This window comes from Hemibagrus wyckioides, linkage group LG07 (genome assembly GCF_019097595.1).
Source record: "Hemibagrus wyckioides isolate EC202008001 linkage group LG07, SWU_Hwy_1.0, whole genome shotgun sequence".
NCBI lineage: Eukaryota > Metazoa > Chordata > Actinopteri > Siluriformes > Bagridae > Hemibagrus > Hemibagrus wyckioides.
The window spans coordinates 19575807-19601136 of record NC_080716.1 but is presented as its reverse complement, the minus strand read 5'-3'; the positions used below and the strand labels follow the sequence as shown (position 1 = coordinate 19601136).

Genomic DNA, 25330 nt, shown 5'->3' with positions numbered 1-25330 from the left:
GATTGTGTCTTGATGTAATTGTACAATATTGATTTAGCCCAACGTAATAGCTGCTTTAAATGACAGACAGTGTTTTTGCATATGCCACCACAGGTATGACTAAGAATAACTAAGACAATGGAATTGCATGCATGACGTGTCAAACTTTTACATCATCTCAAATCATCAGGCTTTACTGAGGCTCTCAACACAGATAGAATAGATAGTTCTCCTTTTGAGACACCTGTTGATGTTCTAGTTAGAGATTTGATTTGCATGATATAGACACCCACCCAAAGTAGTATCTGCTACTAGATTTGTTCTGGTCACATACAGAGAGTTATCATTTTAGTACCAGAATAATTTTCTATCTCAACATCTGAGCAAACCCCAGTACTATATGATAGCAGGTACCTATGTTTTCAATCTGCTGTTGATATCAGGTTTCTATTGTGCCACTTGGTAGCAAATAAACCATGTATGGTTTCTAGAAAAATTCTCTATAAACTCTTTATAACTAAACTCAACCAGTTTTCATTGTAACCAGTTACACATCAGATACTTTGTGTACAATTTCTCAAGGGCACCTTTTATGTCCTTCACTCAAATGCTTCCGGTATGAGAATGCTACTGGCTACAATGTCACTTTCAGAACTGCAACTCACATTTGCCTGAGGAATCTACTGGCACTATGTATGTGTGTTTTGCAGGTTGCTGTGGTCTGTGGTGTTTTCTGTGGTTTCAGTGTCAGACTGCTTTTCAGGTTGGACTGTCTCCGTTGAACAGTCCCCTCTGGACTGCTGTCTGATTGTTTCCGGCTGCCTTCATAGCAAGATGAGAGAACACTACAGCATACAAGTAAGACACAAAGACAAAATAAATAAATAGGTCATATTAGTGGGTGTGGAAAGCTTTACTGATTTACATTCTACATTTAAATGACATTCATTTTGTGGTCTCCTTTGAAAACATATCCTCTCTCTAGTGCAACAGGAAGATTATAATGAATATTAGAATGAATTATAATGAAGAGTGAGAGGAATTAGAATGGGAGCTATGAAAATGTACATTGAGTCAAGGAATTTTCCAGTAATTATTTTGTATTCAGTGTAGGCTTATTGTTCATGGGCCTGTTAGACTGGTGTTTTTGGCTTTGTAGGCAATGACACTATACACCAATGGGCCTTAACCTGACCTTAACAGAGAGTAACTGTTGGTTCTCTGCATACCAAACAAAACAGTTCCAACCCACCAAGACAGGGACACAAAAAGACCTCTGAAGGGTGTTCTATCTATCACCAGGACACTGGCAGTAGGTTCTTTAGGTAAAATTCATGAAGTAATAGGGTCTATTTTCAAAAGCCATGAACTTAAAATAAAATTGAGAGTGTATTGGCTCTTTGCAATGTGGTGCACCATTAACATTTACAAACAGACATTATTTGTCTAGAAGGATATTGTTATGAGTGGTATTAAATAAACTGATATCAAGTAATACAAGTAAGCAGACACAACCCTGATCAGATGTCAGTAATAGATAATTGAATTTTGACATTGTATTTCTTAGCAATATTTCATGAAACACGAGAAAACATGAAAAATGTGAAACATGAAAAAGAAATCTTTGTGAACTTTAAATGAGAGACTGGAGTCAATAATAACACCAGAAGACTTGTGTGATTATGGACTACTGACCAGAAGGTTGTGATCTTGAGTCCCACGTCCACCAAGCTGCCACTGCTGGGCCCCTGAGCAATGCCCTTAACCCTCAATTGTTCATTTGTATCAAAATGAGATAAAAAATCACTCTGGATAAGGGTGTTTTTCTAAATGCCATATATGTAAATGCAAATGTCTTGTTAAAATTAAATAAGAGGAAGTTGCTCGATATCTAACATCTAATGTCCTTTATAAATGTACTCAGTTTTATTAAGCTGGTGTCATAAGCATAGCAGTGTAAGCATATACCATATTTACAGATAACTGTGCCCGCACGTGGCATATATAGAGAAACTTAATGCCAAATGCTACACTTGTATTTATAAAGGAGTCACCATTTAAATGTACATACTGATATAGAATCAATTCAGGAAAATCAGGAAAGAGCCATTCCCTTATCCTCCGCAAATTCTATCTAATCTTGAAGAATTATTATGATCTATGGTATCAAAAGCTCTTCTAAGGACAAGCAACACAACTAAGGAGATACACCCATCATAAGCCAATCATAGGTCATTTACCACTTTAATCATCGCTGTCTCAGTGCTGTGGTGAGGTCTAGATCCTGACTGAAAGATATGAAGAATATAATTCCTATGTAAGAATGAACCTAACTGCTCAGTAACCTGTTCTAGTATCAAAGACAGAAAGGTGAGGTATGATACTAGCCTACATTTAAACAGCTGAGAATGGGCCAGGTCTGTTCAATAATCAAGAGTTTCTTCATTTTTAGTATATAGTACGAGTTCACCATAATTAGTCGGTCCTAATTACATTCTGATAAACCCATACTGTGTCTAGAATGGATTTCCAAAATGGATATGAATGTCTCCAAGTATTGCTGAAATTTTTACAAAAGTAAATGGGTTCAAGATGAAATCTGCAAGCTCTTGTAGAAAATCGGAATATAGTCCTGGTGGTTTGTAAATATTAGTCAAAATGACTGAGTAAAATTATTTTTTGTGGTCCTGTATCTTATCTTAGTATAAATAACTACAAATTTGTTAAATTCATATTCAGATATATTAATTATCAGTTCATACATATTAAGTCTGCCCTCACATTTTCAATTTTTAGTCTCTACTCTTAAGTATGATACTCAATGAGCATTTTTTTCTCTAAACAGTGAATTGAGACAAATTCAATTGCAGTATTACAGTAGGCAAAACATTAAAACATGCATCAAGAAGCAATCCGGGACCAAGTGTGTGAACCTGTGGCATAGGCTATAGCATATCATTCATGCAATGCAGTATTTTCACATTCAGTGAGACCCTTGTGCCCTGTGCGTGCAGATATGCTTCCTTTTCCCCATACTTTTCTAATTTGCTACAGTTACACTAACTTCTCTTAACTTCTCATAATGCAATAACTGCTGAAGTGTCACAAGAATACCCTATGTACTTCACCCTAATTATTTTGTAACTGGGATGTTCACATTGATAGGCAAATTTCTGTGTGAAAGAGGAAATTAGACAGAAGTCTGTTGGCTTGCTATTTGCAAATAGAGCAGGAAAATTGACCAACAAATGCTTGTAGTAATATATTTTTGCAAGAGAGGTCTCCATATCCTTAGTCTTCCTCATTGCTTATAAAAATGCCAGGATACTGAGGGCTGTGCTTTACTGATACTCTTACACACTCGCTGTCAGTGACTGAAAACCAGGTTAATTGTGAACCAGTAGAAGATCTGCACAGGACAAATCCCTGCACAGGTAAAGTAATAAAAAATGGCAAGGTTTAATTTCATTTGGCTGTTGGCTTTTTCTTGCTCTTAACTAACATGTAAATTGAAAAGGTTTTATTTTTTGCAGACATACATCTTTTAATGTTATTAATTGTGATTTTACTTAAGTTGTATTCTATGCATCATTCCTTATATAAGCAATATGTGATCAGTAAGATTTAAGAAAAAAAATCACATTGTTTTCATAAAAATATTTCTCAACAAAATGTGATTTTAATGGTTAATTTCTAATTATTAGATTGAGTTATGCAGCATGAGTGAGATCAATTCATGTAGTATTAACAAAAGGCAGTTACATTTGAAATCCCATTATAATGGTTGCTCTGATGAGAACTGTAACTGTAGTATTAAATTTACATTTACATTTACATTTCTGGCATTTGGCAGATGCTCTTATCCAGAGTGACATACAAAAGTGCTTTAAGTCTCTATCACTGAAAACATTAACACTGGTACAATAGGTTACAGACTTAGGATACCATTAGCCTAAAATTGGATTTAATTTAGACAATTAAACATTAAGAGCACAGTGTGTATGTGTCTGTTGTGAAACACTTGCATTATGGGTTTGATTCTTGGTTCAGGTTTAAGCTTGGTGTTTGATCTTATTCATGTTGGGTGTTTGATCTTATTCATGTTGGGTGTACACATTAACAACAGACTGTTAATGTGACTTATTTCAATCACAGGGAACCAATGTACGCATTTGAATTAAGTAAAATCACTTACCTTTTTTCAGCACAGCATTTTATTAGTAATACACTGTAACCACTTAACGATTCAATTGTGCTTTGTGAATTTTAGGAAATTTTTATTATAGCCTCTGCCTTTAACATTCTATTTACTATTACATGCAAGTTCAATTTCTGGGGAAAACGTTTTTCACAAACTTCACAGCATTCTCACACGCTTTGTTTATTCAAAGCATAGTAGACAGTATTCTGATAGGTAATATTGTTATACATAGTATACAAACAGGACCAAATAAGAGCTTGAGGCATTGCACATTTAGCTGAATATACTATTGCTGGAGTTTTCTCTGACCTGTAGGACATCTGTATATATTTCTGTACAGATTTAGCGAGGGAAATAATCAGAGATCCCACTCATCCCAACTATAAATTATTCTCCATTCTCTGGTCAGGAAAATTGTTTTCAGAATCTGATAGCAAGCACAGAGAGGCAAGCCACATCATGAATTAAGAATAATTACTATTTACTGGACATTAGCACATACTGCACCTTAAGAGGAAATGTCACCCGACAACTGTATGTACTGCAAACATTTTTCACAAAAGAAAAATAAGCCAGTGTCTTAAAACTGGCTTCACTCTGTCCAATAGAGGATCTGCACAGAACACATCCCACAGTGACCAGTGAAAATGTAACATAAGTTGAAACTGTATGGTTTAATTTAAAAATGTTTAATTTTTGTTTAAATGCCTTTCTCACAATGACAGACGGATTTCTTACATACTTTGGTTCTGATTTGCTTAAACAGATCTTTGCAAAGATTTTACACTAGATTTATAACCTGTGCAATCACAGTTCAGAAGCACATTTAAACATGAGGAATTTTTACCCACCCAGATTTCACTGATGGTTTACTGCTATGAGTATTTCACATCTGTTCACATATGAGATTTGTGTTGATATACACACTTTTCATGGGTTGTGCAATATATAACGGTTTGATAGGTCAGACTGCTTGATTATTCTTTTAAATAGAAGGTGAAAGTAGAGTCTTGAGGAAGTAATACTAATTTAATATGAACACAATTAAGCCACTTTATGAGAGTGTTTTTTCTCAAGAAAATTATAACCTAAGCCTATATCATATTAATAACGGTTATGTGGTAGGACTTGTTCAGTTTCTGGATTAAACTGGTTTCACTAGAAAATGGTGAGCCACTGGGTTACATAATTATTTCGTGTAAAATATGTAAAATGTAAAGAATGTAAAATACTGCATGATAGGTGTTTTAACTACAAATAAGGATGACAATTCATCTCAGGGTGGCATGAACACACACATTTAACACCTAGGGGCAATTTACAAGCATGTTTTTTTAAAGTGGGGGGTAACTGGTAAACCATGGGGACATGAAAAACTTTTTAATGTAAAACAATGTAATAACTGGAAATAACTTACCATCACCTCTTTTTAGTCATGGCTGTCCAACAGCAGATTACCACAGTGACGACAACAGCCAGAAGCCACAGTTCAGGAAACTGGAGCACAGGCCTCTTTGACTGCACATCTGACTTGAATACCTGTGAGTCTGTACCCATGTGGTTTAACATCCAGCAAAAACCCAGAATTAACTTCAAGACTGATTTTAATGTTGTATATGGACATGACTTGCAATGCTAGAAACCCTTGCAATTTTACTTATAATTTACAACTGGAGTAAGTGTTGTTCAAGAACACAATGTTATTTGGTACATGTACCCCAAGATGTCTGACTTGTTGGACCAGTTGGAAGGCCCAATTGTGTGTAATCTTAAAAAGCAAAGTGGATGTTTAGTACATTCAGAGTTGTCAGCTTGAATGATATTTCTATATGGCCACGTGCCTCAAGAATTTAATGGCAAAAAAAGAAAAACACCTTTTTGAAGTCGTTATCTTACTTCACTTATGACAGTCAGGAACTGCACATTGGGACGTCAATTTTATCTCCTTTGTATATATTTTACTAACAGCACTTAGTAACTGGGATGCAAAAGCTGCTGAAAGTGTAATAGATGGAAACACATAAACAAGTTCATCATAGTGATATTGTAACCATAATTAATAAAAAAAAATGCAACTTATAAATGCTACTTATTTTCCATTTATGGGCTGTTAAAATGTAAATAAACATTGTTAAAAATGAAATTAATTGCTGTGTGTATGTGAGTTGCAGGCTGCACTGCTCTCTGCTGTTTCCCATGTTTGCAGTGTCAGACTGTTTCTGATTTTGGATGGTGTTTCCTCATGCCCCTGCTGGACTGCTGTCTTACCGTCTCCTGCTGCCTTCGCAGCAAAATGAGGGAGCGCTATAACATCCAAGTAAGACACACACACACACACACACATTGGTGGGTAGGTGCAGTATGAGAAGTAATACCTTGAATAACATAGGTAAAGCATATAATTGTTTCTTTGTCTCACTCACAGGGCTCCATGGCTGAAGATTGTGCCACTGTGCTATGCTGTTACCCCTGTGCCTGGTGCCAGATGTCACGTGAATTAAAGGCCCATCGCTAGACAGATTTTTTTGCTTGTTATGTAAAAATGTGCATCACTGCAGAGCACATTGCTTGCTTTTTTTTATTGACTTACAGCTCACCATATAATGAAGAACATGTTTTACAAAGTATTCATAGTTTTTGTTGGATTTAGCTGGTGTAGCTTTGCATTTTGCTATTAATAATTTAAGCAAGCAAATAAAGACTTACTTAAACTGCGAGTATATTTGTTAATCTGTTGGTATATACTGTTCCAGCCCTTGGAAAACAAATTGAGGATGTGACTGTGTTCAGAATAAACCAATCACATGTCAGAAGTATTTATCATACAGCTATAATCAGTAAAATTATTCTAATGAACCCAAAATAAAGATTAGCTGTTTATCATGTAAGCAAATAGCTTACAAAGCATTCATGGTATCTCACTTGTTGAATGGCATCGATCAGGAGAGGGGACTAGAAGAATGTCCAGTGTATATTTCCAGATGTACCACTATCATCTTCATCATCAGCACCAAAGTAACATCACCAAGAACAGGACGTCCCTCTGAAGAGATAAGCAGTGAAAAGTAGTGATTAATCTCTGCATGTGACAACAATCTGTCATATTCTCCATCTTTCAGAGCTAGGGAGAGTGGCTAGACAAAAGCCCTTTCTCACAAAATATCAACGGTTAACTAAATAACCGTGTAAAAATGTGTTATGGTCTGATAAGATCAATGGTAAAAGGTGTAATCATTCCAAAAGGTAGGTTTAGTGTAAAAACATATTACCAATTGAAAACCTGCCCACAAATATTGCCAAGTCAAAATGTGCCATGCTGATAGACTCTTACCAAAAAAAAGACTGAGTGGTGGAATAAAATCAAAGAGTGCTTCTATTAGATTAAGGTTGTGCATATTTTTACAACTAGGTTATTGTACATTTTTCTGATTGATTTTCACTTAATTTTTAGATACATTGCAATTTCCCATTGATGGGTATAAGGAGAAGGATAATATATAACATCCACTATCCTATATGTATATGGACTACTGATCAGAAGGTTGTGATCTTGAGTCCCACGTCCACCAAGCTGCCACTGCTGGGCCCCTGAGCAATGCCCTTAACCCTCAATTGCTCATTTGTATCAAAATGAGATAAAAATCGCTCTGGATAAGGGTGTTTGCCAAATGCCATATATGTAAATGCAAATGTCTTGTTAAAATGAATTAAGAGGAAGTTGCTTGATATCCAACATCTAATGTCCTTTATAAATTTACTCAGTTTTATTAACCTGGTATCATAAGCATAGCAGTGTAAGCATATACTATAAGAGAGAGTTATGGCGTATATTTCATCAAACCGATTTTGACAGGTCTGACAGCCAATCAGAATCGTCTACGTCACATTGTCCCGCCCCCTTTCAACCAATCAGAATCGTCCACATCACAATGTCCCGCCCCTTTTCAACCAATCCGAAAAACGTATCCGTCACATTATCCCGCCTCCTTCTCAACCAATCAGAAAAACGTATCCGTCACAATATCCCGCCCCCCTTTCATCCAATGAGGTTGTTTGATGGGGTGGGGTTACATATTCCCTTAGTCATCAGAATCTTAATCACACACACACACACGTGCACAAACCGTCAGTACATGACACACACACATACACACGTGCACAAACCCCCCCTGTACGTGACACACCTACGCACATAAACATATGAACAATTATGTTTCTACTGATAAAACATAGACGTTAGAAGTTTATCTCCTGAAGGTTACGTATTCCATAGTCACCCCACTATCACCCACACACATACAACCCCTTAACCCTTACCTTGACACACACATGCACAAACCCAGTGTTTATAAAAATAAAGTTTAATTTGTTTTAGCCTATTGATTATTTGAAATTATTATTTAAAAAATGTTTTATAAAAATAAAGTTTAATTTGTTTTTAGTCTATTGATTATTTGAAATTATTATTTAAAAAAAAAAAAAGTTTTATAAATCGTTGGGTCTCCCTGAACACACACGCACAAACCGTCAGTACGTGACACACCTACATACATAAGCACATGTTTTCTACTGATATGACATATTGCATAAGTTTATTTCCAGAATATTCCCTTAGTCAGCGTTGGGTCTCCCAAGTGGTTTCACAACTTAGAGGATCTGACAGAGGGTACAGAACTTCTACGCTCTCCAATCTAACTTTTAGAGATCACGGACCTTTCTGCAGGTGAGAACTTAACACATTTTCACTAACTTGAATCATTTCATTTATGTGTATTAGATTGAATGTCATTAATAATATTAGAATAATGTAATTAGAAAGAATATCTTGTTCTATTTACTTATAGATGGAAACAGATATATAAAGTTTAATTTGATACATTTAATTACAGAACAAGGTCGGACTATACATATCTGGCAGTAGTGTCTAGGAAATTGAGATCAATCAGCATTAGGTATTTTCATTATGTCTCACAGAACACTGATTTAAGATGAAATGTATAACTCGGAATACTAATAGAATCTTTTTCCTATGATGTCTTAGACAACAGCAAAGTGATTTTCAGATGGCGAGTGTTTTAAAACATCAACGCAATTTACATGACAACAATTTGGGGGCAGCCTACCGCTTTAGTACATCCGTGACCTAAGCCAATTCCTCGAATTACGGGTAAGTCATTACATAAAATGTGAATATTCTAAAGAATGTAGCCAACCCGTTCAAGGATTGTAAAAGCTTACCCTATACTTATTATTTGCTGATGAAGAACAAGGAGAAGAAGAAGACATAGGTCACGTTTTTGACGGAGGAGAAAATAACGTCGATCAAGCGGCTACATACCCTGAGGAGTGTTTCATCACATTGAACGGATTCTTTCGACTAAGAGACGAAAAATTTGGAAGCTTTGAACGTCTGTTTATTACACTTGACAACACTTCAGGTATTGAACATCTTCAATCATTATATGATACTCTTGATTGTCTGAATAGCTGTGTTGCTGTGAATATAGAGTTGATAAAAAGATTTCACAATAGACATGGCGCAGAAGCGGGTGAATCTCACACAGTCTTCAGGGGCTAAGAAAATACGTGGTGAAAATAATCTACCGTCTTGTGATTTTCAGTTTTGATGAAACTTTTTCTAGTAGTTTGTCACATCACAACTCATGCACAACTCTGAACCCCTATTTAACAGACGCTATCGACCGGTTAAACGAGAGTGTAGGACCATCACAGCAGCTTGTTAGACAGACCCCTATTACAGATTATAGTGACATCATTACACCTGAGACACAACAACGCGACAATCAGTGAACTTAATCAGACTCTGTTAGCATTACAGAATAGTCTAAATGAACAAGGTTACTCTACACAGTCGAATCCTTCATTAATAGATGCTGTTAACCAGTTGAATGTTAGTCTAAGAAGTCCTGAGCCGGTTAATACCCAATTAGAGCATTCCAATCATAATTCAAATCATAATGTATCAAATACACCACATACTCAACACGACATATTCAGTGAACTTAACCAGAGTCTGCTAGCATTACAGAATAGTCTAAATGAACAAGGTTACTCTACCCCCTTGAATCCTGAGTTATTAGATGCGGTTAATCAATTAAATGATAGTTTGGCTTTAGCCACAGATAAAAACATCAACGAGGTCTCTACTTCAGAAATCGAGCATAATCATACACCGTTATCTCCACATGATCTGTTTCATGATCTTAACCAAAGCCTTATGTTAAATGCGGGTTTTGTAAACTTTTTCGATACCGTTGCTTCACAAAACATTCAAACTGTAAATGAACACAGGACTGAAACAGTAAATGATCAGTCTCCTAATGTAGAAGACGTGCAAACAGCTAATACTGAGAACATAAACCCCCAAAAGTCCTGTAATGCTTTTAACTCCATAATAATGATTGTCATGCAAGAACAAGTAAATTGTTTTTTTATGGGGGGTTCTGCTGGTTTGAAAGAAAGAGTAGCCGGCTTTGTTGTCAGAACGGTGTATGATTACGATTTTACACTTCAGATGCTTCTCAAATTTAGATACATCAGCAAATGTGACAGCTGTGTTTTCAGTTAATCCTACATCACGGAAGATTTGTCTACCGATTTTTTTTTCAGATTGAAGGTCATTATTTTGAGGGTTCAAAAGTTGTGTAACACAGTGTAAAACACATGTCTTTATTATGAAATATATACAGATGTCTCATCTTCTGTATAGCTTCCGAAGTGAATAATGTACTAATCTTCCTTCTATATGAACCACCACGAGGTGGTCGAACTATTTGGATTACTATTTCGAGTGTGTTATCTGAAAAAATTTCACATTTACTTTGAAAAGAATTTTCAAGCATGGTCAGAAAAGACTGTAAATCAACGGACCCATTAACTAGATGAATACGTGAATATACGTCAATCGTATCACCTCTAATTTCAACCGTTAATATGTCCTTTGGTGAAATCATTTCATTAGCCACTTTTATCAAACTGTTTAAGATTTCTAAAACATAATTATAAAAATCCGCAAAGCTGTCTACAGCTGCAATCGATGAAAAATTTACTCTTCTCCTAATTTCAGTATTATTGAATTGGTCGCGATTAATTATTCTAATATTAGGATCAATTCCATTACCAGCTTGCACGTGTTCTACGTTAGGAGGGGATATGTTCTCGACGTTATCTGTTCACATGTTTTCTACGTTAGGAGGGGCTATGTTCTCGTCATTATCTAATTGCATGCTTTCAACACTAGGGGGTTGTATGTTAACACCACCAAATATTTGCACGTCATTACAGCTTTGGGGGTTTATGTTCTCAGTATTAGCTGTTTGCACGTCTTCTACATTAGGAGACTGATCATTTACTGTTTCAGTCCTGTGTTCATTTACAGTTTGAATGTTTTGTGAAGCAACGGTATCGAAAAAGTTTACAAAACCCGCATTTAACATAAGGCTTTGGTTAAGATCATGAAACAGATCATGTGGAGATAACGGTGTATGATTATGCTCGATTTCTGAAGTAGAGACCTCGTTGATGTTTTTATCTGTGGCTAAAGCCAAACTATCATTTAATTGATTAACCGCATCTAATAACTCAGGATTCAAGGGGGTAGAGTAACCTTGTTCATTTAGACTATTCTGTAATGCTAGCAGACTCTGGTTAAGTTCACTGAATATGTCGTGTTGAGTATGTGGTGTATTTGATACATTATGATTTGAATTATGATTGGAATGCTCTAATTGGGTATTAACCGGCTCAGGACTTCTTAGACTAACATTCAACTGGTTAACAGCATCTATTAATGAAGGATTCGACTGTGTAGAGTAACCTTGTTCATTTAGACTATTCTGTAATGCTAACAGAGTCTGGTTAAGTTCACTGATTGTCGCGTTGTTGTGTCTCAGGTGTAATGATGTCACTATAATCTGTAATAGGGGTCTGTCTAACAAGCTGCTGTGATGGTCCTACACTCTCGTTTAACCGGTCGATAGCGTCTGTTAAATAGGGGTTCAGAGTTGTGCATGAGTTGTGATGTGACAAACTACTAGAAAAAGTTTCATCAAAACTGAAAATCACAAGACGGTAGATTATTTTCACCACGTATTTTCTTAGCCCCTGAAGACTGTGTGAGATTCACCCGCTTCTGCGCCATGTCTATTGTGAAATCTTTTTATCAACTCTATATTCACAGCAACACAGCTATTCAGACAATCAAGAGTATCATATAATGATTGAAGATGTTCAATACCTGAAGTGTTGTCAAGTGTAATAAACAGACGTTCAAAGCTTCCAAATTTTTCGTCTCTTAGTCGAAAGAATCCGTTCAATGTGATGAAACACTCCTCAGGGTATGTAGCCGCTTGATCGACGTTATTTTCTCCTCCGTCAAAAACGTGACCTATGTCTTCTTCTTCTCCTTGTTCTTCATCAGCAAATAATAAGTATAGGGTAAGCTTTTACAATCCTTGAACGGGTTGGCTACATTCTTTAGAATATTCACATTTTATGTAATGACTTACCCGTAATTCGAGGAATTGGCTTAGGTCACGGATGTACTAAAGCGGTAGGCTGCCCCCAAATTGTTGTCATGTAAATTGCGTTGATGTTTTAAAACACTCGCCATCTGAAAATCACTTTGCTGTTGTCTAAGACATCATAGGAAAAAGATTCTATTAGTATTCCGAGTTATACATTTCATCTTAAATCAGTGTTCTGTGAGACATAATGAAAATACCTAATGCTGATTGATCTCAATTTCCTAGACACTACTGCCAGATATGTATAGTCCGACCTTGTTCTGTAATTAAATGTATCAAATTAAACTTTATATATCTGTTTCCATCTATAAGTAAATAGAACAAGATATTCTTTCTAATTACATTATTCTAATATTATTAATGACATTCAATCTAATACACATAAATGAAATGATTCAAGTTAGTGAAAATGTGTTAAGTTCTCACCTGCAGAAAGGTCCGTGATCTCTAAAAGTTAGATTGGAGAGCGTAGAAGTTCTGTACCCTCTGTCAGATCCTCTAAGTTGTGAAACCACTTGGGAGACCCAACGCTGACTAAGGGAATATTCTGGAAATAAACTTATGCAATATGTCATATCAGTAGAAAACATGTGCTTATGTATGTAGGTGTGTCACGTACTGACGGTTTGTGTGTGTGTGTTCAGGGAGACCCAACGATTTATAAAACTTTTTTTTTTTTTAAATAATAATTTCAAATAATCAATAGACTAAAAACAAATTAAACTTTATTTTTATAAAACATTTTTTAAATAATAATTTCAAATAATCAATAGGCTAAAACAAATTAAACTTTATTTTTATAAACACTGGGTTTGTGCATGTGTGTGTCAAGTCAAGGGTTAAGGGGTTGTATGTGTGTGGGTGATTGTGGGGTGACTATGGAATACGTAACCTTCAGGAGATAAACTTCTAACGTCTATGTTTTATCAGTAGAAACATACTTGTTCATATGTTTATGTGCGTAGGTGTGTCACGTACAGGGGGGGTTTGTGCACGTGTGTATGTGTGTGTGTCATGTACTGACGGTTTGTGCACGTGTGTGTGTGTGATTAAGATTCTGATGACTAAGGGAATATGTAACCCCACCCCATCAAACAGCCTCATTGGATGAAAGGGTGGTGGGATATTGTGACGGATACGTTTTTCTGATTGGTTGAGAAGGAGGCGGGATAATGTGACGGATACGTTTTTCGGATTATTTGAAAAGGGGTGGGACATTGTGACGTGGACGATTCTGATTGGTTGAAAGGGGGCAGGACAATGTGACATGGACGATTCTGATTGGCTGTCAGACCTGTCAAAATCGGTTTGATGAAATATAAGCCATAACTCTCTCTCTACTATATTTACAGATAACTGTGCCCACACATAGCCTCATGTTTTAAATTTTTAGTCTCTACTCTTAAGTATGACACTCAAAATAGCATTTTTTCTCTAAACAGTGAATTGAGACAAATTCAACTGCAGTATTACAGTAGGCAAAACATTAAAACATGCATCAAGAAGCAATCTGGGACCAAGTGTGTGAACCTGTGGCATAGGCTATAGCATATCATTCATGCAATGCAGTATTTTCACATTCAGTGAGCCCTTGTGCCCTGTGCATGTGTAATGAAGCACCGGAGGCAGCAGGAGTAGAATCCATTTGCGGATTTAGAAAGAAACACACAGACAGAAATCGTAGTCAAAAAACATAGTGCGAGTCAAAGCCGGGAAAACACTACAACGAGGAAAACGAAACCAGAAATCAGAACAGCAAGCAGGGTCATACACGAAAATCAGTATCAGAGGCTAGGCAGGATCAGAAACAGGTAAACAGGCAATAATCATACACTTAACGAGGCAAGGCAAATCAGAACACTTGGTATGTCACATGGGGACGATACTTCGCATCAATGCGGGCATGGGTTATATATGTCCGTGCTGAAACAGGTAGCGTGTCACATGACTAATTAGTATTCCAGGGAAGGCTCGCGTTCATGCTGGGATGTGACAGAGCCCCCCCCCTCTAAGAACACCTCCAGGTGTTCTACGCCGAGGACAGGGGGGTGGAGCAGTCTGGTTGAGCAGCGTGGAATTCCTCCATTAGGGAGGGGACAAGGATGTCCGCTGAATCCACCCACGAGCGCTCTTCTGGACCATAGCTGTCCCAATTGACAAGATGCTGCAGGCGGTTACGGAGGCGACGAGAGTTCAGAAGGGCCTGCACTCTATATGCTGGGGCCCCGTCTATGTCAAGCGGGGGTGGAGACTCGTCATGCATGGGGGTGCTAGATGGAAGATTATAGGCAGGCTTGAGAAGGGAGATGTGAAAGGTGGGAGAGATGAGGTATGTGGGCGGTAACTGCAGATGGTAGGAGACCGGGTTGACCTGGCGGATGATCATGAACGTGTGGACAAAACATGGGCTCAGCTTCCTACGCGGGAGCTGGAGTTTCAGGTTGCATGTAGACAGCCAGACCTGCTGCCCCTCCCTGTAGGTGCCATAGTTCTCTGTCTTCTGATAGCTCTCTGCAGGCGTACGTGAGCCCTCTCCCATACTTCTTGGCTGCGTCTTAACCAGTCATCCACCGCAGGGATAGAGGAGTGTTCACCTGACCAGGGGAACAGTGGCGGTTGATAACCCAGGACACACTGGAACAGCGTGAGCCCCGTAGATGAAATGGTTGAGGGAATTTTGGGCATACTCGGCCCAGGGGAGGAACTCACTCCAGCGGTGTTGTTCACAGCTGCAGTAGGAGCGGAGAAACCTCCCGATTTCCTGGTTCAGTCTTTCTGCTTGACCATTCGACTGTGGGTGGTATCCAGAACTCAAGCTCACATTGATACTCAGTTGGGAACAGAAAGCCCGCCAGACGTGTGATGTGAACTGGGAGCCCCTGTCCTAAACAATGTCCTTCAGGAGTCCGTAGTGACGGAACACCTGGTGGAAGAGCGTGGTAGCTGTTTCCATAGCTGTGGGTAATCCCTTGAGTGGCACCAACTTGCAAGCTTTCGAGAACCAGTTGATGACCACTAGGGTCATGGTAAACCCCTCCGAAGCCGGGAGATCTGTCAAGAAGTCTTCTGCGATGTGCGACCAGGGATGGTGCGGGATCGGCAGTGGTTCGAGCAGACCCTCAGGAAGCTGACGGTTGGTGCGTGATTGGGCGCAGATGGCACACGACCTCACGTAGTCCATCACATCATGGCTGAGAGAGGGCCACCAGAAACGGTGCTGGGTAAGTTCCTTAGTGTGCTGAATACCCGGATGGCCACTATTGGGCGTTTTGTGAACCCATTGCAGTACTCTAGGACGAAGCGTGATGGGAACATAAAGCTTGGTCGCAGGGCATGCTCCACATGAGCTCTCCTTATTTCCTCCACCAGATTCCACTGTATGGGGGCCAGGATGACCGAGAATGGCAGGATGGGGTCAGACAGAGGCTGTGGAGTCTTGGCTTCCATCTGGCAGGACAGTGCGTCAGCTTTACCGTTCTTGGAGCCCTGACGATAGGTCACAGAGAAGTTAAAACGCGTGAAGAAGAGGGCCCAGCAGGCCTGACGGGGGTTGAGACGCTTGGCTCCATGCAGATATTCGAGGTTGCGATGGTCAGTGAGAACCAGAAAGGGGTGTCGTGCTCCCTCCAGCCAGTGACGCCATTCCTCTAGAGTGGCTTTAATTGAGAGGAGTTAACGGTTGCCTACGTCGTAGTTTGCCTCTGCTGAGGTTAGCTTTCTGGAAAAGTACACACATGGATGAAGTTTCCCCGAATTCTGCTGGCGTTGAGACAGGATCGCCCCAATACCTGAGCTGGAGGCATCAACTTCCACAACAAAAGGATGATCTGGATCGGGGTGATGTAGGATGGGGGCTGTGGTGAAACTGTCTTTGAGCTTCTGGAATGCTTCATGTGTCTGGTCTGTTCATGACAGTCTCTGGGGCGTCCCCCTTAGAAGTGAGGTTGACGGACGAGCAGTCATGCTAAAATTTCTGATAAAACGTCTGTAGAAATTAGTGAATCCTAGAAAGCGTTTTAAGTCCTTAATCGTGGTGGGTTCGGGCCAGTCAGAGATGGGTTGGATCTTGGCTTGATCCATCTCCACTCTACCTGGTGAGAGCACATAGCCGAGGAAGGTGAGTGTGGTACGGTGGAACTCACACTTCTCTTACTTGACATAAAGGTGGTTCTGCAGGAGGTGGGACGGGACGAGGCGTACATGGCAGGTGTGATCTTTGAGGGAGGAAGAGTAGATCAATATGTCGTCTATGTATGCAATGACAAATCTATTCAACATGTCCTTCAAAATCTCATTCACTAGAAACTGGAATATGGTGGGAGCGTTAGTGACTCCGTAAGGCATGACTAGATATTCATAGTGTCCCCATGTTGTGTGGAACGCAGTCTTCCATTCATCCCCCTCCTTGATTCGAACAAGGTTATAGGCACTCCGTAAGTCCAATTTAGTGAATTTCGTGGCCCCTCAAAGTTGTTCCAGAGCCGCGGGCACCAGAGGGAGAGGATAGGGGTAGCAGACAGTGATTTTGTTCAGGCCTCTGTAATCAATGCAAGGGCAGAGGCCACCGTCCTTCTTCTCCACAAAAAAGAAGCCAGCAGCAGCAGGTGATGTAGAGGCGTGAATGAACCCCGAGGCTAGTGTTTCTTCAATGTAATCATACATAGCTTGACATTCTGGCATAGATAGAGGGTAAACACGGCTTTTTGGCGGCATGGTGTTGGGTAATAGCTCTGTGGTGCAGTCCCAAGGGCGATGAGGTGGAATATGTGAGGCTTTTTCTTTACTGAACACCTCATTAAGGTCCTCGTATTCCTTGGGCAGCTTAACAGTATGGTGGGATTCTAGGCTTTCGACTAACGTGGTGAGGCATGGACAAAGCTGAGGGATGAACAGTGTTGCTGACAGTGAAGAGACCAGTGTGTCAGTTCCCTCTCTCTCCATGAACGGTTCATGTTGTTGAAGCCAGGGCAGACCCAGAACGACGGGATTGGCAGGTGAGGAAATGACGAAAAATGTGGTCCTCTCATGGTGAAACAGTCCAATTCCCAAGTCTAGTAGCGCTGAGACAGGAAAAGCATGGTTAGCATAGTGCAGTATAGCCAATAAGGCTACCTTAGAAGGCAGTTTAGCTTCCCCACCTGAGATGTGGCAGTTTTCACCAGGCAGCGTGACACTTGCTGACCTGGTTGACCGCAGTAGTAGCACAGCCGTAGATCAGTCCGGTGTTGGCGTTCTCTTTCTGACACGTGATCGCCTTAGATGCATGGGCTCGGGTGCATCTTCAGGGGTAGTGTGGACATCCTGGTAATGATGCGGCTGGAAACGAGTTAGTGGCACGGTGTTGGCACCGCAGATTGTCGAGCCGGATTGCCGTCCTGATAAACTGAGATAGTGTGGAGTTGGCGTCTCCGCACGCCATTTCAGCCTGTAGCACTGTGTTTAATCCCCCTCGAAAAATGGCCAGAAGTGCTGTGTCGTTCCACCCGGATTGGACTGCTAGGGTATCACGTAGTCTGCTGCACTGTCCGAGCCCTGGCGTAACTCCATTAGCTGGACAGAAATGTCTTTTCCCCCGGCTGGGTATTCGAAGACCTCACGGATCTGCCCTGCGAAATAATCCGCTGAAGTCTTTACTTGCGGGTCAGAGTCCCACACTGCTGATGCCCAGTCTAAAGCTCTACCAGTGAGGAGAGATAGTATAAACATGCACTTGGCCATCGAATTTCTCTGGTAGTGACATTTGTGGAGTTACACTGTATGGTGCAGAAACAGGAGGCATGCAGCATGCAGATATGCTTCCTTTTTCCCATACTTCCTAATTTGCTACAGTTACACTAACTTCTCTTAACTTCTCATAATGCAATAACTGCTGAAGTGTCACAAGAATACCCTATGTACTTCACCCTAATTACTTTGTAACTGGGATATTCACATTGATAGGCAAATTTCTGTGTGAAAGAGGAAATTAGACAGAAGTCTGCTGGCTTGCTATTTGCAAATAGAGCAGCAAAATTGACCAACAAATGCTTGTAGTAATATATTTTTGCCAGAGAGGTCTCCATAACCTTAGTCTTCCTCACTGCTTATAAAAATGCAAGGATACTGAGGGCTTTGCTTTACTGATGCTCTTACACACTCGCTGTCAGTGACTGAAAACCAGGTTAATTGTGAACCAGTAGAAGATCTGCACAGGACAAATCCCTGCACAGGTAAAGTAATAAAAAATGGCAAGGATTAATTTCATTTGGCTGTTGGCTTTTTCTTGCTCTTAACGTGTAAATTAAAAAGGTTTTATTTTTTGCAGACGGAAAGACAGACATACATCTTTTAATGATTATTAATTGTGATTTTACTTAAGTTATATTCTATGCATCATTCCTTATATAAGCAATATGTGATCAGTAAGATTTAAGAAAAAAAATCACATTGTTTTCATAAAAATATTTCTCAACAAAATGTGATTTTTAATGGTTAATTTCTAATTATTAGATTGAGTTATGCAGCATGAGTGTGATCAATTCATGTAGTATTAACAAAAAGCAGTTACATTTGAAATCCCATTAGTTTGCTTCTCAAATATGATTTGGCCGGAAAAGTTGGCTGAATTTGTTGTCAATTTTTGAACCATTCATTCAGTCTCCCCACCCTAGGCACAACAATGCTTCTGTAATTCAAATTGCCTCACAGCATTCTCACACGCTTTGTTTATTCAAAGCACAGTACATAGTATTCTGATAGGTAGTATTGTTATACATAGTATACAAACAGGACCAAATAAGAGCTTGGAGCATGGCACATTTAGCTGAATATACTATTGCTGGAGTTTTCTCTGACCTGTAGGACATCTGTATATATTTGTGTACAGATTTAGCGAGGGAAATAATCAGAGATCCCACTCATCCCAACTATAAACTATTCTCCATTCTCTGGTCAGCAAATTGTTTTTAGAATCTGATAGCAAGCACAGAGAGGCAAGCCACATCATGAATTAAGAATAACTACTATTTACTGGACATTAGCACATACTGCACCTTAAGTCAGTGAAATGTCACCCAACAACTGTATGTACTGCAAACATTTTTTCACAAAAGAAAAATAAGCCAGTGTCTTAAAACTGGCTTCACTCTGTCCAATAGAGGATCTGCACAGAACACATCCCACAGTGACCAGTGAAAATGTAACATAAGTTGAAACTGTATGGTTTAATTTAAAAATGTTTAATTTTTGTTTAAATGCCTTTCTCACAATGACAGATGGATTTCTTACATACTTTGGTTCTGATTTGCTTAAACAGATCTTTGCAAAGATTTTACACTAGATTTATAACCTGTGCAATCACAGTTCAGAAGCACATTTAAGCATGAGGAATTTTTACCCACCCAGATTTCACTGATGGTTTACTGCTATGAGTATTTCACATCTGTTCACATATGAGATTTTTGTTGATATACACACTTTTCATGGGTTGTGCAATATATAACGGTTTGATAGGTCAGACTGCTTGATTATTCTTTTAAATAGAAGATGAAAGTAGAGTCTTGAAGTAATACTAATTTAATATGAACACAATTAAGCCACTTTATGAGTGTTTTTTCTCAGGAAAATTATAACCTAAGCCTGTCATATTAATAACGGTTATGTGGTAGGACTTGTTCAGTTTCTGGATTAAACTGGTTTCACTAGAAAATGGTGAGCCACTCGGTTACATAAACATTTCATGTAATTTCAAGTGAATGCTGAAAGAGTGAAGCAGGAAAGTGGCCAGTGACCACAATGTAAAGGTTGCCTACTCAAAGCAGAATGTAAAATACTGCATGATAGGTGTTTTAACTACAAATAAGGATGACAATTCATCTCGGGGTGGCATGAACACACACATTTAACACCTAGGGGCAATTTACAAGCATGTTTTTTTTAAAGTGGGGGGTAACTGGTAAACCATGGGGACATGAAAAACTTTTTAATGTAAAACAATGTAATAACTGGAAATAACTTACCATCACCTCTTTTTAGTCATGGCTGTCCTACAACAGATTACCAGAGTGACAACAACAACCAGAAGCCACAGTTCAGGAAACTGGAGCACAGGCCTCTTTGACTGCACATCTGACTTGAATACCTGTGAGTCTGTACCCACGTGGTTTAACATCCAGCAAAAACCCAGAACTAACTTCAAGACTATGATTTAATGTTGTATATGGACATGACTTGCAATGCTAGAAACCCTTGCAATTTTACTTATAATTTACAACTGGAGTAAGTGTTGTTCAAGAACACAATGTTATTTGGTACATGTACCCCAAGATGTCTGACTTGTTGGACCAGTTGGAAGGCCCAATTGTGTGTAATCTTAAAAAGCAAAGTGGATGTTTAGTACATTCAGAGTTGTCAGCTTGAATGATATTTCTATATGGCCACGTGCCTCAAGAATTTAATGGCAAAAAAAGAAAAACACCTTTTTGAAGTCGTTATCTTACTTCACTTATCATGACAGTCAGGAACTGCACATTGGGACGTCAATTTTATCTCCTTTGTATATATTTTACTAACAGCACTTAGTAACTGGGATGCAAAAGCTGCTGAAAGTGTAATAGATGGAAACACATAAACAAGTTCATCATAGTGATATTGTAACCATAATTATTAAAAAAAATGCAACTTATAAATGCTACTTATTTTCCATTTATGGGCTGTTAAAATGGAAATAAACATTGTTAAAAATGAAATTAATTGCTGTGTGTATGTGAGTTGCAGGTTGGACTACTATCTGCTGTTTCCCATATTTGCAGTGTCAGACTGTTTCTGATTTTGGATGGTGTTTCTTCATGCCCCTGCTGGACTGCATTCTTCCTGTTTCCTGCTGCCTTCGCAGCAAAATGAGGGAGCGCTATAACATCCAAGTAAGACACACACACACACACGCACACATTGGTGGGTAGGTGCAGTATGAGAAGTAATATCTTGAATAACATAGGTAAAGCATATAATTGTTTCTTTGTCTCACTCACAGGGCTCCATGGCTGAAGATTGCGCCACTGTGCTATGCTGTTACCCCTGTGCCTGGTGGCAGATGTCACGTGAATTAAAGGCCCATCGCTAGACAGATTTTTTTGGAAGTTTGGGCTTGTTATGTAAAAATGTGCATCACTGCAGAGCACATTGCTTGTTTTTTTTTATTGACTTACAGCTCACCATATAATGAAGAACATGTTTTACAAAGTATTCATAGTTTTTGTTGGATTTAGCTGGCGTAGCTTTGCATTTTGCTATTAATGATTTAAGCAAGCAAATAAAGACTTACTTAAACTGCGAGTATATTTGTTAATCTGTTGGTACACTATATTGCCAAAAGTATTTGCTCACCTGCCTTGACTCGCATATGAACTTAAGTGACATCCCATTCCTAATCCATAGGGTTCAATATGACGTCGGTCCACCCTTTGCAGCTATAACAGCTTCAACTCTTCTGGGAAGGCTGTCCACAAGGTTTAGGAGTGTGTTTATGGGAATTTTTGACCATTCTTCCAGAAGCGCATTTGTGAGGTCACACACTGATGTTGGACGAGAAGGCCTGGCTCTCAGTCTCCGCTCTAATTCATCCCAAAGGTGTTCTATCGGGTTGAGGTCAGGACTCTGTGCAGGCCAGTCAAGTTCCTCCACACCAGACTCTGTCATTCATGTCTTTATGGACCTTGCTTTGTGCACTGGTGCACAGTCATGTTGGAAGAGGAAGGGGCCAGCTCCAAACTGTTCCCACAAAGTTGGGAGCATGGAATTGTCCAAAATGTCTTGGTATGCTGAAGCATTCAGAGTTCCTTTCACTGGAACTAAGGGGCCAAGCCCAGCTCCTGAAAAACAACCCCACACCATAATCCCCCCTCCACCAAACTTTACACTTGGCACAATACAGTCAGACAAGTACCGTTCTCCTGGCAACCGCTAAACCCAGACTTGTCCATCAGATTGCCCGATGGAGAAGCGCGATTCGTCACTCCAGAGAACGCGTCTCCACTGCTCTAGAGTCCAGTGGCGGCGTGCTTTACACCACTGCATCTGACGCTTTGCATTGCACTTGATGTATGGCTTGGATGCAGCTGCTCGGCCATGGAAACCCATTCCATGAAGCTCTCTGCGCACTGTTCTTGAGCTAATCTGAAGGCCACATGAAGTTTGGAGGTCTGTAGCGATTGACTCTGCAGAAACTTGGCGACCTCTTCGCACTATGCGCCTCAGCATCCGCTGACCCCGCTCCGTCAGTTTACGTGGCCTACCACTTCGTGGCTGAGTTGCTGTCGTTCCCAAACACTTCCACGTTCTTATAATACAGCTGACAGTTGACTGTGGAATATTTAGGAGCGAGGAAATTTCACGACTGGATTTGTTGCACAGGTGGCATCCTATCACAGTTCCACGCTGGAATTCATTGAGCTCCTGAGAGCGCGATTCTTTCACAAATGTTTGTAAAAACAGTCTGCATGCCTAGGTGCTTGATTTTATACATCTGTGGCCATGGATGTGATTGGAACACCTGATTCTGATTATTTGGATGGGTGAGTGAATACTTTTGGCAATATAGTGTATATACTGTTCCAGCCCTTGGAAAACAAATTGAGGATGTGACTGTGTTCAGAATAAACCAATCACATGTCAGGAGTATTTATCATACAGCTATAATCAGTAAAATTATTCTAATGAACCCTAAATAAAGATCAGCTGTTTATCATGTAAGCAAATAGCTTACAAAGCATTCATGGTATCTCACTTGTTGAATGGTATAGATCAGGAGAGGGGACTAGAAGAATGTCCACTGTATATTTTCAGATGTACCACTATCATCTTCATCAAACAGCGAAAATGGAGCACCAAAGTAACATCACCAAGAACAGGACGTCCCTCTGAAGAGATAAGCAGTGAAAAGTAGTGATTAATCTCTGCATGTGACAACAATCTGTCATAATTCTCCATCTTTCAGAGCTAGGGAGAGTGGCTAGACAAAAGCCCTTTCTCACAAAACATCAATGCTGATAGACTCTTACCAAAAAAAGACTGAGTGGTGGGAAAAAAAATCAAAGAGTGCTTCTATTAGATTAAGGTTGTGCATATTTTTACAACTAGGTTATTTCCCATTGATGGATATAAGGAGAAGGATAATATATAACATCCACTATCCTATATAGTGTTGGGAAGGTTACTCTGGAAATGTAATAGTTTACAGATTACAAATTACCCTGTTTAAAATGTAATAAGTAGTGTAACTTTTCAATTACTTCATAAAAGTAAAGTAACTGATTACATTTGATTACTTTTTGATTTCTTTTACATTTCTAACAGATATTTTCAACTAAATAATTTCCAAACATTTTTACCAGGCAGGGCTAACCATAAAGTAGTACTCAACTCTGTTTACTGTTAGAATTTTAAATCTTTCATCACGTGAATTAAGATTATATTAATTCATAACAAAAATTGTTTAATACTGTTTTAGGAATCAAATCTTTGCATCATAATGTATGCTCCAATGCTAAAATAATTAATTTATATTAGATCTGACATTACCAACACATTATCAAGGAGGAAAAATGTGAGCTGTATATTTTCTGTCAAAAGGTTCATAAATAGAAATGTGTCTGGTAAAGGTAGCTAGCAGACTAGCTAATTTGTTATGAATGTTTTCAATACAGGTCTTGAGTACACTATGGGGTCGATGAACGCGCTGGTGCGTTTTGGTGGATTTTTTCCACATAGCAGCTAATCCGTCACTGTTTTTATTTCTGTACGCTCACAATAATGGCAAAAACCATATGCTTTTATAAAATAAAGAAAGGCTAGGTTACATACCTGCAGATGCTTCCTCAGGTTTGACATTGAAGTCTTTGATGTCGAAAGCATTTTAACAGCTGGTAAACAAATTTTGCACTAAACTGTTATATTTGCGCCCTTATTGGATTTCAGGATGAAATTATTTTTAAATTTCCAGGACTGAAATGCATTTTTATCACTCGCCATGGTGGCAACTCTCAGACAGGTTGTAGTAGCCTAAAACTTTCAGCGGTGTGGTGCGCCACAAATTCAAACTAGAGAACCAATCAAAAGCATCAGAATAGCACCGCTTTAACAAATACTACCAACAAATTAATATTATTCAACATATCCTATTTTTTTTTTAAAGAAAACATTCAGATGTAACCCTATTTGTAATCTTAAACATTCTCATAAGTAACTGTAATTTAATTACACATTTTTTTCTCAGTAACTGTAACGAATTACTGTTACATTTATTTTGTAATTAAATTATGTAACACTGTTACATGTAACTAGTTACTCCCCAACACTGTGTGTATATATATATATATATATATATATATATATATATATATATATATATATATATATATATAAATATATATCTTCTTTTGGCTCTTTCGCCACAGCGAATCATCTCTCTCCACCTATCCCTATCTTCTGCATCCTCAACACTTGCACCCACTAACTTCATATCGTCATTTATAACATCCATATACCTCCTCATTGGCCTTCCTCTTTGCCTCCTTCCTGGCAGCTCCATGTTCAACATTCTCCTACCAATATACTCACTCTCCCTCCT

General features: G+C 39.0%; 1 protein-coding gene and 2 long non-coding RNA genes across 3 annotated transcripts; 2 read left to right on the top strand and 1 right to left on the bottom strand.

The window, feature by feature from the left end:
• Positions 1-3257: 3257 nt before the first annotated feature.
• LOC131356211 (cornifelin-like) lies at positions 3258-6897 on the top strand. Its single transcript, XM_058395135.1, has 4 exons — positions 3258-3413; positions 5614-5721; positions 6352-6497; positions 6606-6897. Exons 2-4 carry the CDS (start codon positions 5616-5618, stop codon positions 6693-6695), a joined length of 342 nt encoding a protein of 113 aa, XP_058251118.1. The 5' UTR covers positions 3258-3413; positions 5614-5615; the 3' UTR covers positions 6696-6897.
• A 1892-nt stretch (positions 6898-8789) lies between these two features.
• Positions 8790-9573, top strand: LOC131356212 (uncharacterized). The gene is made up of 4 exons (XR_009204998.1): positions 8790-8903; positions 9070-9132; positions 9222-9347; positions 9445-9573. It is a non-coding gene; the product is annotated as an uncharacterized LOC131356212 (long non-coding RNA).
• A 996-nt stretch (positions 9574-10569) lies between these two features.
• Positions 10570-13266, bottom strand: LOC131356826 (uncharacterized). The gene is made up of 4 exons (XR_009205088.1): positions 13153-13266; positions 12924-12986; positions 12709-12834; positions 10570-12611 (listed from the first exon to the last, which is right to left on the bottom strand). It is a non-coding gene; the product is annotated as an uncharacterized LOC131356826 (long non-coding RNA).
• Positions 13267-25330: the final 12064 nt, after the last annotated feature.

Excerpts from the sequence above, each read along its gene's own strand:
- LOC131356211 (XM_058395135.1), top strand. The coding sequence starts at position 5,616 with ATGGCTGTCCAACAGCAGATTACCACAGTGACGACAACAGCCAGAAGC. Across the intron at positions 5,722-6,351 it reads CACATCTGACTTGAATACCT|GCTGCACTGCTCTCTGCTGT; the intron begins GTGAGTCTGTAC and ends TGTGAGTTGCAG. Across the intron at positions 6,498-6,605 it reads GGGAGCGCTATAACATCCAA|GGCTCCATGGCTGAAGATTG; the intron begins GTAAGACACACA and ends TCTCACTCACAG.